The 17,384-nt window shown below is 42.0% G+C and overlaps 1 protein-coding gene across 1 annotated transcript in view; it reads right to left on the reverse strand.

Annotated features, from left to right (window-relative positions):
• cavin1b (caveolae associated protein 1b) overlaps nt 1-16,121 on the reverse strand; it is a 52,425-nt gene extending 36,304 nt beyond the window's left edge. The window contains exon 1 of the mRNA XM_067968894.1: nt 15,534-16,121. Coding sequence (XP_067824995.1) covers nt 15,534-15,950 — 417 coding nt within the window. The 5' untranslated portion in view covers nt 15,951-16,121. The remainder of the gene's footprint in view (nt 1-15,533) is intronic.
• Between the last annotated feature and the right edge of the window lie 1,263 nt (nt 16,122-17,384).

Genomic DNA, 17,384 nt, shown 5'->3' on the forward strand with positions numbered 1-17,384 from the left:
AGAAACAGCTGAAAGGAATGGTTTTCAAAAATCTCAGGTAGGTGATGCTGTAAGAACAGCATCACCTACCTTGGAGACACAAATTGGGAACTGGGAGGACTCAATCACAGGCAAGTGTGATAAAGTCCCGCATGGCAGATTGGTCAAAAAAGTAAAGGCCCATGGAATCCAAGGGAATGTGGCAAATTGGATCCAGAATTGGCTCAGTGGCAGGAAGCAAAGGGTAATGATCGACGGGTGTTTTTGCGACTGGAAGGCTGTTTCCAGTGGGATGTCGCAGGGCTCAGTACTAGGTCCATTGCTTTTTATGGTATACATTAACAATTTGGATTTAAATGTAGGAGGCATGATTAAGAAATTTGCGGATGACACAACGATAGGCCGTGTGGTTGATAGTGAGGAGGAAAGCTGTAGACTGCAGGAAGATATCAATGGACTGGTCAGATGGGCAGAAAAGTGGGAAATGGAGTTCGATCCGGAGAAGTGTGAGGTAATGCATTTGGGGAGAGCAAACAAGGCAAGGGTATTCACAATAAATGGGAGGATACTGAGAGGTGTAGAGGAAGTGAGGGACCTTGGAGTGCATGTCCACAGATCCCTGAAGGTAGCAGGACAGGTAGATAAGGTGGTTAAGAAGGCATATGGAATGCTTTCCTTTATTAGCTGAGGCATAGAATATAAAAGCTAGGATGTTATGCTGGAACTAGTCAGAGGGTGGTGGGGGTTTGGAACTCACTGCCTGATAGGGTGGTAGAGGCAGAAACCTTCAACTCATTAAAAAAATACCTGGATGTGCACCTGAAGAGCCGTGACCTGCAGGGCTATGGACCAAATGCGGGAAAATGGGATTAGGCTGGGTGGCTTGTTTCTCAGCCAGCGCGGACACGATGGGCCGAACGGCCTCCTTCTGTGCCATAAATTTTCTATGATTCTACGATTCTATGATTCTAAATAGGCTTAGCGTGACACTGAGACGTGATGGAAAATCATGACAGAGAAAGTATATCTGGAAAGTATTCCAAGAAGCACACTTACAAGGAGTGTGTCTTATAGCCCAGAAAACCCTGCTGACCCACGGACCTCTGCACCCGGATTCCCACTATGCAGTCCAGGAGGGTGAAGCTCTATGCTGGAAACGCAAATCCAGATAATTTACCCTTATGAACCAAGGCCTATGGTTTCGGCTCATCCTCCACCACAGCTTTTTCAATGTTCTCACAGCAGGAAAGTCACGCCCAAAATCAAAACACTACATGAAACTGCCTTAACCCCCACAATGACAGACAATAGAAGATAGCTCCTCCATTTTGCTCAGTTTTATTAAATGAAGCAAATGTTTCAAAATGAATAACACTAAAATTGCTTACAGATGCCATTTAAACTTGTGGACCACATCATGCAACAAATGAGTGATACTGTTTATTTATTAACGGCCCTGCCTTAACCTCTCTTTTTCAGACTGCTTCACAAGGCATAAAAAAGATGTTGTGGCAATAACGGAGACCTGGCTCAAAAAAGGGCCGGATTGGGTACTAAATATTCCTGGAGATTTGGACTTGGGTGTGCAGGGCACAGTTTCAAATTGCAATCACAATTTGCAGATGACACAAAACTTGGAAGGGTAGTAAACAGTGAGGGGGATTGTAATAGACTTCAGGAGTATATACAAAGGCTGGTAGCATGGGCGGACATGTGGCAGATGAAATTTAACTCAGAAAAATGCAAAGTGATACATTTCGGTAGGAAGAACGAGGAGAGGCAATATAAACTACAGGGCACAATTCCAAAAGGGGTACAAGAACAGAGGGATCTGAGGGTATATGTGCACCAATCGTTGAAGGTGGCAAGGCAGGTTGAGAAAGCAATTCAAAAAGCATACGGGAACCTGGGCTTTATAAATAGAGGCATAGAGTACAAAAGTATGGAAGTCATGATGAACCTTTATAAAAACTCGTTTGGCCACAACTGGAGTATTGTGTCCAGTTCTGGGCACTGCACCTTAGGAAAGATGTGAAAGCCTTAGAAAGAGTGCAGAAGATTCTAGAATGATTCCAAGGATGAGGGACTTTAGTTACTTGGATTGACTGGAGAAGCTGGGGTAGTTCTTCTTGGAACAGAGACGGTTGCGAGGAGATTTGATAGAGGTATTCAAAATCATGAAGGGTCTAGACAGAGTAGATAGAGAGAATCTGTTCCCATTGGCGGAAGGGTCAAGAATCAGAGGACATAGATTTAAGGTTATTGGCAAAGGAACCAAAGGTGACAAGAGGAAATACTTTTTTACACAGCAAATGGTTAGGGTCTGGAATGCACTGCACAAGCATGTGGTGGAGGCCGATTCAATCATGGCCTTCAAAAGGGAACTGGATAAGTACTTGAAAGGAAAAAAATTTGCAGGGCTACGGGGATAGGGCGGGGGAGTGGGACTAGCTGGATTGCTCTTGCATAGAGCCGGTGCAGACTCGATGGGTTGAATGGCCTCCTTCCATGCTGTAACCTTTCTATGATTCTATGATAAACTGTGATACATCCATTTGAGTTAAGCCGAGGACTCAAGGTTGATGGCAGCCTTGGTCCCTCCTGTCATCCTGGAGCTCTGTGCAAGACTTACAAATGGGTCTGTCAGCAATAACCTGAGGGCCTATATGACCAACAGAAACAACGGGAGTACTGCACTGTCAGAGGTGCCATCCTTCAGATGAGATTTTAAACTGATGCCCCGTCTGTCCTCTCAGGTGGACGTAAATGATCGCATGGCACTATTTGGAGAAGAGCAGGGGAGTTCTCCCAGTGTCCTGGCCAATATTTATCCCTCAACCAACATCACTAAAATGGATTATCTGACCATTATCACAATGCTGTTTGTGGGACCTTGCTGTGCACAAATTGGCTGCTGCATTTCCTACATTACAACAGTGACTACACTTCAAAAATACTTCATTGGCTGTAAAGCGCTTTGGGACGTCCTGAGGTCATGAAACATGCTATATAAATGCAAGTCCTTTCTTTTTTCTTTTACAGATCTTTCAAACCTCACTCATTGAGAATGACACTCAATAATGTAGTTTAACAGTGCAACCTATTTTAATCTTTCTCACTCTGAAAAGTGCATTTATAATCTATCTTTTTCTTTTTGATTATAAAGCTGTTTTATTGCAGGTGCATCACACCCAATCCTGACCTCATCTAATGTCCACATATGTGCACTTTCCAGCATTGCATTGTAATGAGGTGTGGGAACTGTGCATGATATTTTCTCCACTGGGTGTTGAGGTGATTTGGCAGCACCCCAGCTGCAATTAGTTAACTCAGCACAGGCTGGAGATCAAACCTGGGACCTTCCTGGTTTCTATGGCTTGTAAACATGTGGAAACGGGGTTTCCACTGCACTTCCAGCAAAATTCCAAGCAAATTCCCAGCCATGTACTTTCCAGCAGGAGGTCACTGGATAGCACACAGAAGTGGGAACCTTGGTTGACTTTCCTCCTCCTTAGGACACCGAGGCCAAATGTAGTGCCCTTACTGTTGCCCTGGCTCACGCCAAGTGTTAGGTGTTGGTTGAGGACTAAATGTTGGCCAGGGCACCAGGAGAACTCCCTTGCTCTTCTTTGAAATACGTCCACCTGTGTCACCTTGGTTTAACGTCTCACCCGAAAGACGGCACCTCCAAAAGTGCAGCACTCCCTCAGTACTGCAGTACGTTAGATGCTCAAGTCTCTGTCGTGGGACTTGAAATATGGAAGCATTGATCCAACAAAATAGAAAACATAAGATTTAGCTTTTAAATGATTGAAGACACCAGTTGCGCCATCAATCCTGCCAATTGGTTTCTCCTTTGCTTTGCCTGTTTCACACGTGTGCAAAAAAAACCTAGAATGGCAAAATCTAAGGGCAGAACAGGCGACCTTGCAAGATCTACGGGACAAAACACACGAGCAGGCTGCCAACCTGCATTCGGCAAATGCCTGAGATAGCATCTATGGAGCCAGATAGAGATTACACAACAAGCAGGTTACAATTATAGAGAGGTTTGCTCCCAAAATCTGCAATAACAAAACACCGGGCTCCACCCTTTATTGGAACTGTAGGTCCGAGGTCAGATTGCAACTGAAACCTGGTAAATGTTTCCATAATTTGCCGTGACCTATTATGTTTGGATGGGGATTTGTGTACAGAGAGTGAGTGAGAATGATACAGTGGAATTTTAAATGTGGATCAGTGTTATGTTTGGATTATGCAGGCATTTATCTGGACTAGTCTGTACCAGTTTGCAATGCCCATACACATGGGTATTTGAGAAATGCATTGATCCATACAAAAGAGTTTCTACAAAGCCAAAAAAGTACTTAAGGGGGTGTATTTGGACAGGTTTAGTTCCTGGAACAGCCAGTTCCATGAACTCAGATAAAAAGAACCAAACTATGAATGCTGGAAATTTGAAATAAAAACAGAAAATGCTGCAAGTACACAACAGGTTAATCATCATGTATGGTTTCAGATGCAGATGCTTTGTCAGTACTGGAAACTAGAATATAACCAAGCCTCTTCATAAGACTGAACATGATAAAGAGGGAAGGAAAGACCAATGGACAAAAGTCAAGAGTCAGATATGCTAACTACTGTCACAATAAGGCAGTTAATAGGTTTAATGCCTGTAAACAGGTTTTTTTTAAAAAGCTGATAAGAGGTAAAAAAACTCTAAATAAAAAGGCGTAGGCATGAAGGGCCGAATGGCCCCTTTGTGTGCTGTATGATTCTATGATTAGAAAGACAAAAGAACTCAAAAGCCCCAGAGTGGAAGAAGTGGAGTGAAAGGTGGATGAGAGAAACAGACTGGAAAACAGGGGAGGTGGCTGAAGTCTGAAGTTGTTAAAGTCAATGTTCAGACCAGAAGGTTACAGAGTGCCAAGAGAAAGGTAAGGCACTGTTCCTGAAGTTTGCACTGAGCTTAATGATAATCGTGTAGGAGGCCAAAGAAAGAAAGTTCAGAGTGGGAATCGGTGGGGGAGTTGAATCTGTGAGCCACACAATGCCAGAATTAGCCTGTTGATAAAATAGAGATCTTTAACTCAATTTGAATGCTGGTCGGTCAGCTGCCAGGAGTAGTTTGCACTGCAACAGGTAGGTACCTACTTTTTGCAATGCCACCTTCTGATTGATTTTGATTTTGATTTTAACGTTCTTTGTTAAATTTGCCATTGCATAATCTTGGGCTGGGGAGGGCTTTTCCAAAATGGAAACAGGGAGGAAAGAGGTGAAGGGGGCAGGTGGGTAATGAAGAGCGGAATTTGTGCAGGACTCCATTCTGATGGGTCTTCATCCCTTTTTTTGAATGACGAGAGATTCCGATGGAGGTGGGGGTGTACTTGCATGACAGGGTCTCATCCTGGTGAAAGCGGGGCCCTAATGTTGGTTTCCTATTGCAATACCAAAATAGAGCATTTCTTTTACAAATTCTGCAACCTTTGGCTGGAACGGTCTTCATTACCCCTCCTGATGGAGCAGCAAGGACCAGCAGGTGTGTGGCCCATGATCTTGGTAAGGGAGCATGCATGGAACAGGAGATTTCAGAAAGGGCAAAGTGGAAATTAAATTTACAAAAAAACTGCAAAAGTGTTCCTAAAAAAATGAATAACATCACTGTATACTGCACGATACTACACGAATGCCAACAGGCTTCGATTTTCTGTTGTGTGAGGAGCACTGTGCAACTTGGTCCACCCACTGGAGATATGTAGGAGAAGATCAGAGAAATAGATGTGTGTGTTCCTTCATGGTTGGGTGTCATACCCTCCCCCTGTCCCCAGGGACTGTGGTCATAGTTTGGGCCTGAGGTGCAGGTTGAAAACTGCAGTTCCAATTGTGGTGAATTGACAAACTCAAGCACATCATGAAGAGGAGCCAGCAAAACCTCCCCACAAAACTGGGCACATGTCCATTTCTTCCGCCCTTAAAACTGCCCATAACTTGGCACTGTCTTGACAAATCTCACTGGAAAGTCTATCTTGGAAACACTGGTTTAATAAAGGAGAGATCTTCTATCACTGAGGTTAAGCTGCATTACTTAAAAAAAACCTACAAAGTAAGGACCTGCGGTGCATCCGGATTTTTTTCTACTTTTTGAGGTGAAGGCAGTTTAAACTCGATAGCACCAGCACCAAAAGGGCCTGAGTTTGGTTGTAAGACGGTTACTCGATTCCTCAGCAGATTTTTCAGAACTGGAGTTAAGTATGTTTCTCCACAATCTGGCTGCGTTCAAACAACATAAATAGAGAGCCTGAAACAATCTTGACATGTTCACTGGTTATTCATAAATTGTATCGACCTTGACTATTGCGAGAAAAGCAGAATCCATAGCTCCACTCAGGGTAAATCTGCTTGGCATGACATTTAAAAAAAAAATTAAATCAAAGTCTACTGACGAATAACAGAGCAAATCCATTCATTAAATTACATCAGAGCTGCAGACTACAGTCACTGTTCAGGCCTGCTGCAAGAGCTAACCAGTCACAACACTTGCTTTACTTCCATAATTCAAGCCTGTATCTCAGCTCCTGCAGGACATTCCTAGCTCTTTATATCAACTCCTTATATGGTATTTTCTAATAACACTTGCATTTATGTAACGTCTTATCACATTGAAACATGTCAATGTGAGTCAAAGAATGAATTGTTTTTGAAGTGCAGTTACTGTTGCTATGTGGGCAAAAGCTTCTAACCTTAAATCTATCAAGACCCAGCAAGCAGACGCTGCTAAAGCCAGCTCCCTTATCGCGGCAATAGAATCGTAGATATGCAATGTTACAAAAACCTCAAGCAAGGTTAGGCATTCAGGAAAATTCTGCTTCCCGTGGAAGGCAGTTGGCAGCTTTACGTTGAACGTACAGCACAGGATCAAGCCATTCGACCCAACAGGTCAATGCTGGTGTTTATGCTCCATCCGAGCCTCCTCCTACCCCTGTTTATCTAACTCTATCAGCTTAGCCTTGTAATCGTTTCTCCCTCATGTGTTTATCTAGCTTCCCCTTAAATGCATCAATCCTATTCATTGAGTTAAATTGAGTCTACAGCACAGATACAGGGCATTCGGCCTAACTGGTCTATGCCAGTATTTATGCTCCAAACAAGCCTCCTCCCTCCTTGTTTCATCTACCCCTATCAGCGTACCCTTCTATTCCTTTCTCCTTTATGTGCTTATCTAGCTTCCCCTTAAATGCATCTATGCTATTTGCCTTAACTACTCATTGTGGTAACACATTCTTACCACTCTTTAGGTAAAGAAGTTTCTCCTGAATTTCCTATTGGATTTATTAGTGACTATCTTATATTGATTACCTTTAGTTTTGGACTCCCCAACAAGTGGAAACATTTTCTCTACATCTAGTCAAATTCTTTCATTATATTTAAGACCTATATCAGGTCATCTCTCAACCTTCTCTTTGCGAGAGAAAAGCATTCCAGCCTGTTCAGCCTTTCCTGATAAGTATATCCCCTCTGTTCTGGTCTCATCCTTGTGAATCTTTTTTTGTACCTTCTCCAATGCCTCTATATCCTTTTTATAATATGGAGACCAGAACTGTGCACAGTACTCCATGTGTGGTCTAATCAAGATTCTATACAAGTTTAAGATAACCTCTCTGCTTTTCAATTCTATCCCTCTAGAAATTAACCCCAGTGCTTGGTTTGCATTTTTTATGGCTTTATTACTTGCGTCGCTACTTTTAGTGATTTGCGTAAAAAAAGACACAAGATTGGTCTCTATTGAGAAGTGTAATTGAGAGTTATAGAGATATTTAATAACATGGTTTGATTCTTATCATCTTGAGCTGTACTGCAAAATGGGCAATAGCAAATTGGCAGCCGTTTTGCACTCCCCCGATTTTCTTTTCCATTGGAGTAATGTGTGAGTTCTTCTGAGGTTGAAGTCAAGATGCATTAATGGGGTAGAGTAGAGGAAGTTTTACTGTGCCTGTATATAACTGATGTGAGAATGCTTGCAAAAAGTGAGAACATGTTTAGTTCCTCGGTATTGATTTCCCTCATCACGATTAGCATAGATGTAAACAAACACACACACAATTCAATACATACATATACACAGGCAATCCAACACACACAATCTAACATATATACACACACACAATCCAACACACACAAATACTTCCCTAAGAGGAAATGGTTACTGTGAATTGTAGTTGTGCAATTCTCTTAGGATTTGTTTCTAAAGTTAGCCTTAAACATTTAAGTTTTGTTGAAAAATCCACAGAAACAAAACTAAAAAACTTGTTAACTTATTAATAGCATTTAGGTAATAAAATAAAACAGTTTAAGAGTATCATTGCAAAAAATGCACATGGACACGCTCTGAGGGCCTCAGGTGCAGACAACTCCTGCACTGAGCAGCCTGAGGCAGGCAAGCCAACTCCTCTCATTTAAATCCAATATCAAGTAACATCATTTTATTATAAACCAGCTGTTGGCAAAAACATTACATTTGTACATAACGGTAGAGGGCGATGAAAGAATCCAGCACAGGGAGACAAAGAAAGTCTGTTCAGTTTTGTAAGAGGTTAAAAAGTGGGTGTATCAATCAATACATTCCTCCCGCAAGCACTGTGCAATCAAATTGCAAAATAGCTTCATCGAATATGTACATGAATGTACACTTGAATGTACAATGGCTTCATCAAATATATATGTGAACAAGAAATTAAAATGGCCATCTACGTTTGAAATCATGAAGGTTGCGGTAATACTCTGGGCTGCAATTCCAAATCTATTATATATTAATTTAAGTACATAGGGGATACGTTTAATTGAAACCTATTTATCATTCCCTGCAGGACTCCTGTACGGGGTGCAGTGATAGATGTTTTCAATATCAAAGGTATTGGTGGGACGATGGCACAAACAGGACAGTAATGTGTCGGCCGCCTGTTATACGCCTTGCCTGATTTTAATTTCCTCTCTATTGACTTCAATGGAAAAGTAAAGTAGGTGGGATGTATATCGGGCGGGGTATATAACTGGTGGTCAATCCACTATCATCCAATTTGTGCCACTGCCAAAGTTGTATGTCACCCCCTCAGACTTTTGCAACATGCAATATCTACTATTTAGTGCTTCCCACATTACAACAGTGACTACACTTCAAAAGTTCTTCATTGGCTGTAAAGCGCTTTGGGACGTCATGAGGTCATGAAAGGCGCTATATAAATGCAAGCTCTTTCTTCCTTTTCTTTTATTTTATGGTGGGAGTATATCACCCTGGATTGCACAATCTGGCCATTGTATTCCCACAAAATGCTTTCTGAAATTTCTTTCCTCGGTAACTGAAATTTCTATGCCCAAAATAAGGATTTAATCAAAATTTAAATTACATATTTCAAATAATATGATTAAATTTATCCACTAGATTTTTTTTTTGTGCCTTGTAGGTGTCAGCCATGGCTCAGCATTCTCCCCTCTGAGCCAAAAAGTCATGGGTTCAAGCCTCACTTCAGGACTTGAGATGTCCTGAGGACGTAAAAGGCTGTATATGAATGCAAGTTATTTCTTTTCTGTTTTTGATGCCTTTATTAAACTTTTTACTTGAACACCTCAGTCTCTCCCAAAAACCTGAGCTTGGGTTTGATATTTTTACCGAGGGCTGAATTTGGATTGGGCGGTGTGCCTAATTTCCCAGGATGAATCACTTCCATTCAGTTAGTTGTATTGATGGAATATTTTTCTTTAGTTTCTAGCACTTTCTTTTCAATATCTTTTTATCAAATAATTTTGAAAAAACAAGAGAAACAAAAGAAAAGAGAGGAACTGAAGCAGTAAAGGAGAAGCTATGGAACAACAACACTGGAGAGTGACCATATTCTATGACTTACTGTATGTAACACCACAAAGGATTTGACTCATGCTCATAAATTATGAAAAGCTCCTTAAGTATTTCATCTGTGTTTTGATGCAGAACAACTTCTACAATAGATATCCTGCAGCAGACTAAAGAAATGAACAACAGTGCAGAAGAAACTTTTTCTGTCTGTGTGTCCCTGATATCTGTGGAATTAATTTTGCTGCCTTGCATTGCAAGGGGAAATGATCCCACACAGAAACTGTTGCAATTTGCATTGTGATTGTATTCAGGATATCGCTTATGCCGTATTAGGGAAAAATTTATGTGTTGTTTCCGAAACCAAATTATTTTAAATTGCTGTGGAATCATTGATTTTTCTGCTGTAGGATTAGAAAGTCACTTCTTCGCAGGCCCTCTGTGTATTCCAGTTAAACACAGGCTGGGTATGTTTGGGGTGATTCCCCAATCGGGCACCTCCTGGTGAGGACCAGTGCTGATCTGGAAATTGTGAGCTTGCACTGCCTCATTTTCAATCCAATAACTTAATGGAAAATCAAGCACCTGAGCCCGTGATTTCCCAATCAGCATCGCTCCAAGAGGAGCATCCGATTGGATCATCAGTCCTGTCATCTTAATATAATATTGATTATTGACCTTTCTTTGTGAATTATGTGCTAATTAAGGTGAGGGATGTTGGTGCTGGGGAATGGAACATTTTACATTTTGGGCATCCAGTATCAGCATCAAGCTGACATGTGAGTTATAGCACAATTAGATCCAGCGTTCAATCTATACTGCCCAACAATGTGCCTCATCCAACCTCAGAAAAGCACCCTCACTATATCACTTTGATACTTTTCCATTTCCCACATCAGCCATTCTGTGACCTCTCTGAGTGAGATTACTAATTAGTACCAAATTTCCAGCTGTGGGCTTATGCCCACCTGCAGTGTAGTGAACTCATTTAATGGAGTAACCCTTGCATTCGACAGACAGAAATCTTCATCCCATTAGTCTGGGTAGGGTTTGAAACCAGAGGTGAAATCTCGCATGCTGACCCTTGCAATGACCATTCCCCTATCATTTTAAAACCTACAACACTTCTGGGTGTTGTTGGCTGGTGGGATAGGGGTCTCCACTATGAACCCCACTTTTCCAACATGAACCCCACAGGTGAGTTTTGAGCTGGTTCAGTGAAGCTCTGAGCAGAACTGAAGTGCTTCTCTGGAGGGAGGGAAACCAGATCAACAAACTGTGTCCTTCTCACACTGGTCTCAACGGCCAGCTCAGAACTACAAAGGAGGAAGCCTGACTACAAACTACATTTTGAATCCATTGTTGGGAAATGACACTGAGTGAAGAGAGCGTTATAGAAGGGAATAGATTTTTTTAAAAATGTGGCACAAAATATACATGCAAATCCCACTTGCTTGTTTTCAAAATTCCCTTCTCAGCAGAATCCAAAGTATGATGCATGCAGATCTGTACGCAGATAATTTTCCTCTGACAGAGTACATGCTGTTTTCCTGTAGGAACACACTTCACTAACTAAGCTCAGAGAACAACGGCAAAGGTTTGCAAAGATCATGCCATAGGGACGGACACCACCCCCCCATCCAATAGGGATACTGGTGGAGTTTAACCAACTATAACCACATAACTTATCAGTAAAGAGCAGTGGTAAGCTCCCTTCTCCACCCTGGACCATTCAACCCTTTACAGTATCAGTTTTTAAGGGCACCCAGGGCCAAATGGGAATAACCCCAGCTCCCAATGGCAAGTCCAAATCTCAAGCCTTAGTAATGAGCCAGGTTAAAAACAGAAAATGCTGGAAATACTCAGCAAGTCAGGCAGCATCTGTGGAGAAAGAAATAGAGTTCTGATGAAAGGTCATTGACCTGAAACGTTAACTCTGTTTCATTCTCCACAGATGCTGCCTGACTTGCTGAGTGTTTCCAGTATTTTCTGTTTTTGTTTCCGCTTCCCAGCATCCGCAGTATTTTGCTTTTGAATGAATTAGGTTGGTTGGTCAATCATCTACAGCAACCCAGAGTGCGCGAACTGGCCTGATTCAGATATCAGATTATCAACTCTGCCACATAGGAGAGACTCAGTTCCAATCTCCCATCAGCAGATGTGGTCATCAAAAGGCCAGCGCATAAGTGCCTGAGTATACATAGTAGTGCCCCAAGTTTTGGAGTCAGCTGGAGCACCTCATATGTGGTGGGGATAACATCAACAGTGCAACTGAGGCAGCAATAGTCGGTGAGCTTTAGGCAATGTTAGGTACGCCAGCACCTTCACTAGTTTTAACAGTCAACTGGTGCAAAAAATTCCCTGTAAAAGCACCACCTTTTCTTTCTCTATTAATGACTTGGGGTGGAATGTACAATGTGAGAAGTAAGTTCAATATAGAAATTGTTAGATTGAACGCCTTCAGTAAAATGACCTTTCGGGAGCGGTCTTGGCATTTCTGTTGAAGGTGGGAGTCTGGCAGAGGCCCTTGTTTTGATGGTTGGCTCCAGCCCTGCTGCTACTTCCAAATCCAGCACATTTTTTTTTCTCAGCAACAGCACATTGTCACGCAGAGGAACAGTACATTTTCTCATCCAAAGAAATCTGAAGCAAACTCATACATCAGGCGCAAAAATAAATTATAAAAATCACATCACCTTCGTTCTAATGTTTTACTCAGGAGCCAAGCATGTTTTCTGCTGTACTGCGAACAAGAAAGATTGCAAAGTATAGCAGACTCTGCACTCGTCAGCAGCCTTTTAACAAGGTAGAGCTATAACTGAAATGGGGACCGGCTGTGTGCAGTTTTCAGAAAAGAGTCCAACATATGTTTTTTATGGATTTCTGACAAAGCTCCAATACCTCTTTTGAACTGTTTTTGCTCCTATGAAACTTGAAAGGGATCAGGCCAAAAACAAGGACAACCAAGGTTCTTTTTTTGAGCACTTTATTTTTTCTGAAATGTTTTCTTATATAATTATGCTTATTCTGGTATTTATAAGCAGGTTGGACATATACCAAACAGGACACGAGGGTATGTCTTATTGGCTCTGTCAGGATAAACTGAAAGCTGCTGTGCTCTCTGACAGTGCAGGACTTCGCAAGACACTTCTAAAGTTTGAGGATTGTGCATCGAATTACGTAGAATTTTACAGCACAGAAACAGGTCATTCGACCCAACAGGTTTATGTTGGTGTTTCTGCTCCACATTCTAATCACATTACTCTATCCTTTCTGTATATACTTTTATATTCTTCGTGTTAAAATACCTATCCAATTGCCTTTTGAATGTTGTTATGTTAAAAGCCACTTGTGCTCAACTGTTCCATACTCTAACGACCCTCTGTGTGAAAAAAATCTAATTCCCCCCCTTTTATCTTCTTATGATAAGCCTGGGTCTATGCCTCTTTGTTACTGATTCCAAGCAGTGAAGACAATCTTTCACTATGTGGCCTCTCAAAATCACAGAATCATAGAATCTTAGAGCACAGAAGGAGGCCATTCGGCCCATCGTGCCTGGACCGACTCTTTGAAAGAGCTATCCAATTAGTCCCACGCCCCTGCTCTTTAGCCCTGCAAATTTTTCCTTTCCAAGTATTTATCCAATTCCCTTTTGAAAGTTGCTATTGAATCTGCTTCCACCACCCTTTCAGGCAATGCATTCCAGATCATAATAATTCGCTGTGTAAAAATCTTTCATCATTTTGAAAACCTTTGATAGATTCCCTCTTAACCTTCTGAAAAAAGCCTTAGTTTTTCAAGCCTTTCTTCATAACTATACCAGTCATTCCTGGTATAATTTCAGTGAATTTTCACGGCACCCTTTACATAGCTCTGTTATCTCTCCTATAATGAGGTACACAGAAACCACATACAATACCCCAATTGTGGCCTAATTAAGGTCTTGCACAAATTTAACAACATTTCTTTCCTTTTATATTCAGTGCCCCTGCGAATAAAACCCAGAGTCCATTTTGCCTTTTTATGACCTTTATTGCCATTCATTTTAATTTTAAATCCTCAACAGCCACAAAAATTAAAAGAGGATTTTTATTTGTTAAAACTAAACTGCTTCTGAAAGGGGTGCTTTAGGTGTTCTGAGCACCAAATGTGAGCAACTATTTTGCACGTTTAGTTCGGTTCCCGCTGAATTCCTTATTATTTTTGTCCATGTTACTTGGGCCCCTCCCGTGCCACGCACTGTTGCCCAGTGAAGAGGGCAGGCTAGCAGCCTATTGTCAGGTCTCTGCCACAAGCTTTGTATAACCGAGTGCTAGACGGCATGAGGAGGAGACGGGGAGGGGTGGAGAGAGTGACTTTCCCAACATTAACACCCCCGCCACTGACCCCTTTTCTACAGGAAAGCACTGGGTCTTTTCCTTATGCCTCATCCCAACAGCATAGCTGAAATTATGAATGTGCCCAAAGAATCACGATTCCCAATCAAGATTACAAACAGAACTGTTTGATCTGCTAAATCATAAATAAATACTGTAGTATGGTTCAAAAAGAACCATTAATCTAGGATCAAAATATGTATTAAATTGTGTAAAGTATGACACCATTTAGAGGAACTTGTCATCTATTTGAAGAATTATCATGTCAAATACCACCAGGCACAACACTGTATATAGCAGCTCACACCTAATAATGGAGGTCGATTGAAAGCATGCAAACGGTTTTCCTCTGAATTAGCAGTGATACTGGTTCAGAAAATAAGGGGCAAAACTAACAATATTTTAACATCATTTGGTGATTTGGATTCATTTTGAACGATAGGACAAGCATTGGTCCTCTACAAGTATACAGGAACAAAACTCGATGGAGAAGCTGTGAAATTTAATTTTTTTTATCAGTATTAGATATGCTTTCCAGTTTGCACTAGATTGATTGAAAATGAATCACTGACAAAAACTTTTGCATTTAATAATTCTCTTGCTGCAGCAGCAGTTACCGCCACAGAGGCGAGACCGCCTTGCATAATTAGGCTGCTGTGACAGTTTGGAGGAGATTCCCTCTGAGCGTTGTGTTGTGACATTGTCAGTGAAATGGGACAAATTTCTGTTTTGGCTGTGTCTAGTAATGTCATAAATGTGTTACTTTGGAACATTTTTACAGTTTCACTCAAAAGTAGTCAAGAATGGAAATCTTTTCACTAAGTGGACAATGTCTCCAATACATAGCGACCAGATGATATCTTCCACCTGGTCACTGCGCTGTGTACTCACGCTGCCTTGATTTGAGATGTCTAGTGCACACGACAAGCATTTGGGGTTTTTTTGCTGTACAAGAGGATTGGAATCACACGAAGCATTGTTAGCTACGCACCAGGGGGTCGCTGTGAAAATAGCTCGAGTGGCAGTCCTATCACATGGGCCATTGATCAACCTTCCTCACACCACATATACAGTTAGATCTCACTTTCGCAAACAAGAACCCCGCCCCATTCTCGCCCGCTCCTGGGTGAAGCTTTATTGTGGTCACTTTTTTTATAAATGTCAAGAAGTTAAGCGCTAGATAAAAATAATTGGTTTATTGCACCCCGTGAGTTAATTTTTCCTCAGATCATTTCAGTAGATATAGAACCCGAAAGGTACCAGCTTCAAACTGAGTTGTCCCGAATATCAAAATCTTTCTCACACACACACACAAACTTCAGTGAAAGTCTTACCTGGTAAATCATTACTTTGAAGTTATTCCTTTTCAGTAGCGTGGCCTCATTTGTCTCAAGTTTCTTGATCTGTGCGCTCTGCTTCTCCATGTTGTACTTGATGGTCTTTACATTGACATTGACTTTCCGGATCTTCTCCAGCATCTTGTTGACACTGTTGCTGGTGGTCGCGTGCGACTTTGTGAGCCTGGTCAGTTCGTTCCGAATGCTAAACACGGCGTTTTCCATCTCCAGATGCCGCTGCTCCAGCTGCTGCTGGCTGGTTTGGATCTGGTCGACCATGCCCACCACTTTGTCCAGGAGGGTGAGCACCAGAACCCCATTGAACTGGGGCTCTTGCTTCGGACTTTCATCCTGCTCTTGAAGCTCAGGAACCTCAGGACTTTCCTGCTCTTCGGTCTGCATGGAGTCTGCCATGGTTAGAAATGTCAAACTGGGATTAAAAATACTGACTGAACTCAGGCTCGCTGTGCTGGGATGCAAGCCAGTGCTGTGGAGAGTGAGAGAGAGAGAGGAGAGAGTGTGTGTGTGCTCTCACTCCAGTTCCACAGCTGCTCAAGAAGCGTCCAAAAAAAATTTGCAAGCTTAAAAGGACATCGGCTAACTCCACCTAGCTGTGTAGAACAAGACTGCTAAAGTGCACGTCAGCCCCCTCCTTAAATTATTAGAATAGTTTGAAGGGAGTTGAAGACTTCCAATACAAGCACAGGCACATCTAATGAGGAATGCACACTGCTAACATAAAATACCCTAGATCTTAGACAGGAATGCACACAGAGCACAAGGGCTCTGCCCTTTGTATTAGAGACACTGTACCACTGCTGGTAGATAAATCCAGCTTCGAAACAGATTGCTGCACAAACCAGTTGTGTGTGCCCACTCATACAAAGAGATAGCTGAATCTCCATTATAGCATATCTACTTGCCTAATCAGTTTCTATTTGTAAAGAAAGCTGGATTTTAGTACAGAGTCCAAGCTGCTGTTTAATCCATCCACAGCTAACATCCCATTCATACTTCACTGCAACTTTGAACCAATTTCCTTCAGAATGGGCATTAATCTATAATTAGGTTCTCATTGTTATCTGTGTTTCTCTGCAGTTGGTAACATTTCACATCTGTGTAACATTCTACAAATGAAGCAGCCTTGAAACAGCTGGAAACCGTTTTCCAAGATTGTTTTTTAAGAAAATCAGTCAACAAAAGTGGCAGTAAACAAATTGGGCTAGAATTAGACAACATTTGGGAACCACATGAGTAGTAAAGGATTTACACAGAATAGTGGAAAAGGAGTGAGGAATAACATCGAGAATGGTTCCCTTTCTTCTATTACAAACCGAGCACCTCAAAATTAGTTTATAAATGATACTTTTTCTCTCATTTTCTCTGTTCTTCTCCTGAAGGGGCCGACTCTCATGCCAGCAGCCTCTGCTAGCCCTCCCAAATAGCCATTCTCATGGGTAATGGCCATTTGGGAGAGGTATCAGAGAGTGTTTTTTATGCTATTTAACCATGAAGAGCATCACACTGTCTTCTGTTATTGGTAGTGGGATTCTAACCATGTACTTTATACTCCAATTTTAAATTCTTCCACAAATAAATCTTGGGGGCAGTTTGCCTGGCCCCAGTCTGGCTGGGCGTTGGGCAGTTGCAGTGTACCCAAAGTGCGCTGTACCTGCCAAGGTCTCTCTGTGCCCAATTTTGGTGGTCCAGCCTGCTAATATGTCCTGGTCACACCCCCAGCCCAGGCCTGCTCTCAGGCAGAGCCTTACACTGGGAAATGGGGGCGGAGAGCGGAGCACAGTTGCAGGCCTGAAAGAACAGCAGCGACAAGATATCTGGGCCCAAATA

This window comes from Heptranchias perlo, chromosome 30 (assembly GCF_035084215.1).
Source record: "Heptranchias perlo isolate sHepPer1 chromosome 30, sHepPer1.hap1, whole genome shotgun sequence".
NCBI lineage: Eukaryota > Metazoa > Chordata > Chondrichthyes > Hexanchiformes > Hexanchidae > Heptranchias > Heptranchias perlo.